Source organism: Microplitis demolitor, chromosome 10 (assembly GCF_026212275.2).
Source record: "Microplitis demolitor isolate Queensland-Clemson2020A chromosome 10, iyMicDemo2.1a, whole genome shotgun sequence".
NCBI lineage: Eukaryota > Metazoa > Arthropoda > Insecta > Hymenoptera > Braconidae > Microplitis > Microplitis demolitor.
In genome coordinates this window covers 8,712,688-8,721,589 of record NC_068554.1, presented here as the reverse complement: position 1 = coordinate 8,721,589, position 8,902 = coordinate 8,712,688, and the positions used below count along the sequence as shown (strand labels likewise).

The window sequence follows — 8,902 nt, the reverse complement described above, 5'->3', positions numbered from 1 at the left end:
ACACTCTCCTATCTGTCGAGTACGAGTGTGAATATTTGATTTTATTTAGGATATCGATCTAGGAGTCTGATTTCCTAGGCTATAGACCGTCACGAGACCGATGATCCTGGTGAGTCGAATCGACCGCGATTTTGGCAAGATTAAAATCTAGGTATTTGGCCAAGGAGCCTGATTGCCTAGGCGGTAGACCGTCACGTGGACAACGATTAAGATTTTATCTCTGATTCGCGGTACTAGTCGGACTTGGGCCGATAGAACTAATCGGAGATTTTAAACTTATAGAACTTCGGAGCGAGTGACTCGAGATCCGACAGAGGTTAGTTCAGATTAGCGATTGACTGCTTTCGTTAGGTTTTCGGCAGTTTATATACTCTAGTTTTGATGGGAAAGTCGTGTGTTTTCTGATGCAATCGTTGGGTCCAGCTCATCGTTTTCGACAAACAAATGACTAAGTACGCAGTTCCGGGTATAGCTTTCTAAAAATTTAGAAAAGTCCATATATGGAAATTGGATGATATCGTTTTTGTAAACAACAAAGAATGTGTAAGTGCTCTAATACAAAACGAATGATCATGTACATAGGTCCGAGTTTAGTCATATCATTAGAACATACGCGGCGATTTCGAAATATGGAAATTGGATGGTCGTAAAATTTTTATGACCGTTGAGTTAATTAGAGGTCCGGTGCACACGTGCAGGTATCCCGCTGAGTCGCAGCTATACATATTTTTCGGTACTACGCCCGTACACGCATACACATTCTCTTATAAATGTATTGTAAATAGATGTACGCAGGTAATGTGGATGCAAGATGAGTATACAGCTAGATGACGTAGTTGGGTTTGAAAAAGGGGCTCTGCCCTTTTTGATGGAGAGAGAGTGAGACAGGTGTATTGTCTTATCTATCGATCTTTGTCTATTCTTACTCATCGTGCATGCACTTACATAGGTACCTGCAAAAGGTGAGAGGATCTTAATACGAAGATTTTGGGTGCGGCTAGTATACCTTTTCATAAAAGAAAATTAAAAAGAATAATGTTATTTCAGAAGTTAAAATCGCAATTCGTATGTATTAATCGTTACAAATAAATTGTATGACATGTCAGTATTAACATGGTCATCATACACATGTTTCAAGTTCATCTCATCTTGACGAAAGATAACTATGAAATTTGCATTGTCGCGTATCAAATGTTTGGGGATACGTGTATAAGTCTGACAGAGATAAAAACTGTCAACATCTTTACGTCGACCCATACAAAAATATGCTCTGATATGATCTTGTTTTTCACAAGCGACATCATCGAATATCATCAATGAGTTTGGTTTTGCATCTTCTGGTTTCAGTACTTCTTCGTGCTCATTGAATGTAAAAAATTCAATACCTTCTATTAGTTTAAGTAGTGATTCTAAAAATTTATATTTCGGTTGATTTAGAGATTTTGAGTAGAGATAAATATTATCAAATCTCAAGCCGTTGGGGTGTATAATGAGTGAGAGCAGAGCATTTGTTTTTCCACAATTTGATGGACCGCAAAATATAGCACGTACACTGTTTGGCAATAAAGCACCGTGTCTCTTGACTTTTTTCACTCCTGTACCTTGAACAATTTGATCAAAATTTATTACTGGCAACTTGGCCTCTTGACTTTTAAACTCCATGTTGATAGCTTGCGATCACAACAACAACTCACTCAGCGAGCTATAAGTATCAGGTTTTATATCATTTTAAGTTAGTCATGATGCTTCTACTATGGAGAGCAGACGTGTAGAGACCAGTGGTAGAGGTTTCGTAAACAGTCTAATTAATAAGCTACCAGTTGAACTACACATACCTGGATACCAGTACTGTGGACCAGGCACAAAGCTAACCAAAAGATTAGCTCGTGGAGATCCTGGAATTAATCCTCTGGATGCTGCGTGTAAAGAACACGATATCACATACTCGTATAATCGTGAAAATTTGGCAGCACGTCACGAGGCTGATCAAATACTTGCTAAGAAGGTGTGGCAACGTTATCAAGCAAAAGACGCTGGTTTTGGTGAAAAAGCTGATGCGTGGAGTGTAAATAAAATCATGAAGATGAAAAAAAGATTTGGTATGGGGTTGAAGAAAACAACAGCTGGTAAGAGAAAGCCTAGTAAGAGAAAGCCTAGCAAGAAAAAGTCTGGCAAGAGAAAGTCTGGCAAGAGAAAGACTGGCAAGAGAAAGACCACTGTAAAGGAACAAGTAGCACTAAGACAAGTTGTCACAGCTGCTAAAAAGTCCATGACTCCTGGTGGTGATCCAATCAAAACAGCGTTGAAAGGAGCTCGTCAGGCAGTTAAAAAATCTGGTGGGAAAAGAAATATCATGCTGCCACGAATTTTACCAGTCCCATCTAAAGTTGGTGGTGTACTACCATTTTTAATACCACTTTTTGCTGGCTTGAGTGCAACAGGAGCTTTGGCTGGGGGTGCTGCTGGTATAGCGAAAGCTGTAAATGATGCAAGTGCTGCTAAAAATCGATTGGAGGAGAGCAAACGACATAATTTAAAAATGGAACAAATATCCATGGGTAAAGGTTTATACTTGAGACCTTACAGACGTGGTATGGGCTTATACTTGAGACCATATCCAGCAGGCAGAGGATGCAAGTCAAAAAACAAGTAGAGCTACCACATCGAGCACTCACAAACATCGATTTACTGAAATACGCTAAAGCTCTAAAAATTCCAAACTTTCGTGGTGTTTTTATGAGAAATGATTTACCTGAAACTGGGCCAAGAAAAAATGAATCAGCTATTATTAATCTTGATGATAAACTTGGACCTGGTACTCATTGGGTTGCTTACAAGAAAAACAATGATAAAGTTGTTTACTTTGACAGTTTTGGTAATTTACAACCACCGCAAGATCTTATGGAATATCTCGATGTTGGTAGCGTTAAATATAAACACAAAAGATATCAGGATTTTGATACAATTATATGTGGACATTTGTGTCTCAAATTTCTCATTGGACAACTATAAATTGATGTGACTCTGTGTACAACCCATCAGTCATGGCTGAGTCATTCACATTAACGTTAACGGGATCTACATCCGTGTTGGAGGCCAACTACTTCCCACCAATTGAATTATCACCAAATAAAAATTATGCCCTGGGACTTGTAGAGTTATTAACATGTCACGATATTTAAATATCGTGGCAGTCTCACATCAGGTCGGTGAGCAACAGATGGCAGCACACGCTGCTCACACGTCTCTACACTTATTAATTTTATGATTATTTTGTTTATGTTTGACATTTATTTTTATTATTGTATTGTTTGTGCTTAATTAATTATTTAGGTGAAAACTGCACTGAAATCAGCAAAAATTACCGATTAGGTTGAGTTTATAAGTATAATTTACGAGGCTGGAAGGTAATTATTCATTTTATTTATATGCTTGTAATTATTGTGGTTGGTCGGCGCATGCGCGGCGACGCAACAGTTGTCAGCAACAAATTTATCAAATTATCAATGAAATTTATAATTATTTTACATACACTATTAATGGGTTTAGATATTTAAATTACTGTTAACTAGTAATATAAAAAGTAATTGGGCATTTGACGTCGGGAATTGGCAATGTTACACAATTGACATCGGGTACGTTATCGTTGGTAGTATTTGGAAGTAACATGCGACACAGATATTACTCCGATGGGTTAAACTGAGATGCATATATAAAATATGGCCGGTTGAGGTGCCGGTTGAGGTGCCGGCATGAAACTCACGTGCTGCCATGGTCAGACGTGGATAAACATTTGTACGGGCATGGTGTGCTGCTGCATAATAACTTTTGTTTAAGTGATATTGCACTGATATATATATATATATATATATAACCATTGATACTTAAATCGAGTTTGAATTAATTAATATCGAAGAGTGATATTTGTTTTATTGAAACCCATTGGATAGTAAGAAAACTGACGATGGAGCCTGTTCGCCGTTTGTACTACAACGACGACTGTAAGTACCTTTGGTAAATTCATTGGCGTGTAACTTTGCTTTCCCGCGTTGGTGGCCATTTGCAAGCGTGCGGATAACACGTAGATGGAAATTATTTACCGGTAGATTGGTACAAGCATATAACAAACTGAGTAGTAATCGAGCCCGGTGGATGATTAAATTGTAATCACAATTATTTATTATTATTTAAATAGCGAATATTTATTGTGAAGAAATATTTTTGTGTTATTATTATTATTTTATGTCACGTGATTACCATCATATGCGACTGGGCTGCGATAGTCTGATATATGTATATATGTATACAGTACACAGCGCTGAGTATTAATGTTTTTTTTTGAGTTATAAATTTTTAGTATGTTGATTATTATTTATGAATGATTATTGATAAAATTTATGAAATATTACTAATCTAAGTTAAGAAATATTAGTACTTTGCGTATCGATTACTAATAATTTGAGTTAGAAAGTATTAGTATCTGAGTATTATTTATAAATTATCATTGATTTGATTTGAATTGTTAAGTATTATTCAGCGGGATATTGCTTAAAAATAATTATTATTTGGCGTATTATTTATTCCTAAACTGATTTATTAATTAGGATTTATTTGAATATTGGTTAAGAAGTATTATTAATTTGCGGATTAGTTATCATTAATTTGAGGTATTAATTATTGTTAATTTGAATCAGCATTATAGTTATTTTTGAGTTGAGTTAGCAAATAATTATTCTATTATTTGCGTTAATAATTAGTTTATTATCCTGGTCTATTTTCCTGTGCGAGTGAAATATTAAGTGTTATCAGGATTTTATTTTACAATACATTTATTGTTTATGAATTAATATTATTGTTTGAATTAATTTTATATGCGCATACTATTATTATTATTTTGTAAGTGCTTTATGATTTTTTGAACATTATTTATGTGAGTATGCGTTATATATTTAGCTGATTATTTAATTAATTAATGGACAATTAAAACAAATGGTCATCAACCCGGTATTTATTTAACTTTATTATTTTAATTACTGCTATCTTTCTTGCTATCCTAATTCCTAAAATCTGAAATCGCTATCCTGTCATCTTATTTTATTTTCATTTTCATTTTCTCCGGTGTGTTATTTTTGAGTTAATTTTGTTCGTGGGGCACACGAACTGGCGCCCAACTAGGTTGTCTAACCCAGCCTGAGCAGAGCAGCCAGTCCAGGGAGATTCAGGAGATCTCCAGGTGGGACATTTGGTTCTGGGTTTGTTTATTTTCAGTTTCCGACCAACGGAGAGCCATAACGGCTATTGAGCGTTCCCCACACTCCGCCGTGGGTCGCGTAAAATAGAAGAGAACGTTATAAACATTTAATTTAATACCTAATATTGATGATGGTGCTAATAAATTCTATGTCTCTTATTCTGTGGATAATATTGATATCGAAAAAATTGATACAAATGATAAAAATAATGTTGATGAGGAAAAAATAGTCAAGAAAAAAAGAGCTAAAAGAAATGTAGCAATAATTACAAAGTTTGATAACAATGTCTCAGTAAATGAAGATAATACAATGAGTGAAAATATAGAAGCTGGAAAATATGAAACTGTTGAAGAGAGAGTCTTGACAATACCAACAGGAAGTTACGAAATCACCGACATTGAAAAATACATTCAAAAGAAATTACAAAGACTCAGCATCAGCATAAGAGCCAATAATAATGAATTGCGAAGTGAAGTTAAGTGTGATCAATTTATGAATTTTACACCTCAAGATTCTATTGGTGGTGTTACGTTTTGGGAAATTACCCAAAATTAATTAAAAATCAAAATAATTTTTAATTATTTAATTTTATCCAGGTTTGGCCTCGTTAGAGTGTCTATAGACCCCTGGTGGGCCGTGGTCGTCGATTATTTTATTAATTATTAATTTTATTTGATTTTCGCGATTTTAAAATATGTTCACGATCTGGTCTCCATATTATTTATGAGGATGCAGGATTTGAGGAATTCTGGACAGCTGGTGGCAGTGTCCAGGACTGGATAAATTATTGGGCAGCCAGTATCAGCGCCCAATATTTAATTGATGATTTTTGGATTATTGGGCTGCCGGTAGCAGCGCCCAAAATAACCATGGAGTCGTAGGGTATTGGGCTGCCTAATGGCAGCCCAAAATAAGGTTGGATTAATTTAGATAATTGTAATTTATTAAGGCTATAGAGCAGAGGTTCGAGCTCCATGAGCTCTCTCGAAGGACTGACTATTTCGTCATTATAAAAATATAATAAAGCCAACAGAGTTTACAAAATGTTGACGCTGCATCTCAGGTTCCCTGTGAGAGAATCGTCGTGTCCCAGGTCTCATGCATCGTCATCTGTTTTGCCTACCCGCGAGCCACAGCGACTCTCTTATCATAACCGATTTCCGTTTCATTGTATAAAATTATTTAATTAAAAATAATTAATTTTATTTAATCAATAAAATATTACGGGAACGTAACAGTGGACTACTGGGATTTGCAAATCGAAAGCTAGCACCAAATAAAACTCACTCATCAGATTTACCAGTGAAGATATTAAAACTCAATGCTCTGAGGGTTGAGTGCAACATCACATCAGGTGCTTATATAAATGAGCACAATGTTAACACTATTTATGAGTTTTTTCCAAGTGTACCACCAGGATATAAGATTGTTGAATTGCCATCTCACGTCATTTATCTGCCGATCACCGTACAAGCAATACAAAATCTCAGACTGAGAATTGTTGATCAAGACGGAAAACTGGCTAATTTTAGAGGTGAGACGATAACCATAAGACTGCATATAAAGTCTATAAATTAATGGGTATCGTGTATGAGACAAAAAGTGGTGCTAGGTATAAAATGACAGCAACATGGTCGAGCAACATCAGTCACCGAGTACCTCACAAGGTGTTAACACATCAGAACGCTCAGTTTCTTCAGAGCCTAGGACTAAAATTACGTGGAAAATTAAGAAAATAAAAATTTATTTTTGTGGTTTGACGTGTTCAAGACCATGGCGGCAGAAATCTTAAATATTCAACGACAAATCATTTTTGATGAGTCGATTGCACACTATGAAGCACATGCTCATCTCCCGTATGCTTCATCAACATTCAACAACAGCGATGAAATAAGAATTGCTGTTCAACATCAAGATTTATGTCTACTTCCAAGTAAAAGTACACTGCATGTGTACGGAAAATTCACAAAGTCTGATGGTACAGCTGTAAGTGCAACTACTCACATGGTAAATATGACAGTATGCCATATGTTTGAAGAAATACTCTACGAGCTCAATGGTGTTGAGATTGATCGTAACAAAAATGTTGGCATCACAAGTCTCGTGAAAGGATATACATCACTGAGTCCAGCTCAACAAAATACACTCGAGAACTCAGGCTGGAGTTTACGCTACTTTGATGTATCTATACCACTGAGTCTTTTGCTAGGATTTGCTGAAGATTACCATAAAGTTGTCATCAATGCAAAGCATGAATTGATTTTAATAAGATCAAATGCTGATTTGAATGCCTACGTTGTGGCTACACCTGCTGCTGGAGCTCATGCTGAAGCTGTTAAAATTATGCTGCAAAAAATCGAGTGGATTGTACCATATGTGACTATGGCTGATAAACAAAAAATTGAAGCTTTGAATTATATTACACGTGATCCAGCTATCTCAATCAGTTTCCGAGCTTGGGAACTGTACGAATATCCACTATTACCTAATACTTCGAAGCACATTTGGGCAGTTAAGACATCTACACAGCTCGAGAAACCACGTTTTGTAATCCTTGGATTTCAAACAGCAAGAAAAAATGATGCAGTTAAAAATGTCAGCGTATTTGATCACTGCAACATCAGAGATATAAAATTATTTTTAAACTCTCAGAGTTATCCTAATGGGAATTTAAACCTCAACATTGCGAACAATCAATATGCTCTGTTGTATGATATGTATATAAATTTCCAAATTTCATACTACAACAAAGAACCTGAGCCACTGTTGACGAAGAAGAAATTTTTGGAACAAGCACCACTGTATGTTATCGATTGCTCGAAACAAAACGAATCGATAAAATCTGGACCAGTGGACGTTCGTCTGGAATTTGAATCTACAAATCGATTTTCTGCGCAGACATCAGCTTATTGCCTTATTATACAAGATCGCATGGTCGAGTATAATCCTATACGCAGCATCGTACGAAAACTAATATGAAAACTGTTAAATTTAATCCAACGCCCACCATACACTACATGTATGTATGGAGATTTGCACACGAGTAAGCAAGAAGAGGTGAATGGGAACAAGCAGCAAGAGATCGAGAACGATTTAAACAAAGAATTAATAAATTAAATATAATTATTGAACCTGTATTAATTAAAAAACTTACATTTATAAATGAATAAACTTTTTTGTATTGATATACATTGTTTTTTTATTATTTATAACCTAGAATATACATTTAAGTCTTACATAACCTGAAATATTTTTCATAATCTCAAATATATAATAAAGTATAGATATTTTTCTTAACCTAAAATATTTCTCATAACCTCAAATACAATAAAATATTTTTCTTAACCTAAAAATATACATTTTAGTCTTACATAACCTCAAATAGATAATAAAGTATAGATATTTTTCTTAACCTGAAAATGTACATTTTAGTTTTACATAAAATATAGTCTTTTTTCTTAACCTAAAAATATACAGTTAGAGCAATCTTTTTTGAATGGATATGCAAAGCTATCAGGAATATCATCATGGAATATATAATGATCCCGACACCTTTGATAGCCAATCAATTTTTCATTATTTTTTAATTCTTCTGGCAGTTTGTGCCAAACGAAATCAATCTGCTGGGCTGCATTTTCAAGAATAAATGT

General features: G+C 35.0%; 1 protein-coding gene across 1 annotated transcript; it reads left to right on the top strand.

The window, feature by feature from the left end:
* The first annotated feature begins 7,025 nt into the window (after nt 1-7,025).
* LOC106693963 (uncharacterized) lies at nt 7,026-8,231 on the top strand. The gene has a single exon (XM_014443651.1). It carries the CDS (start codon nt 7,026-7,028, stop codon nt 8,229-8,231), a length of 1,206 nt encoding a protein of 401 aa, XP_014299137.1.
* The last annotated feature ends 671 nt before the right edge of the window (nt 8,232-8,902 follow it).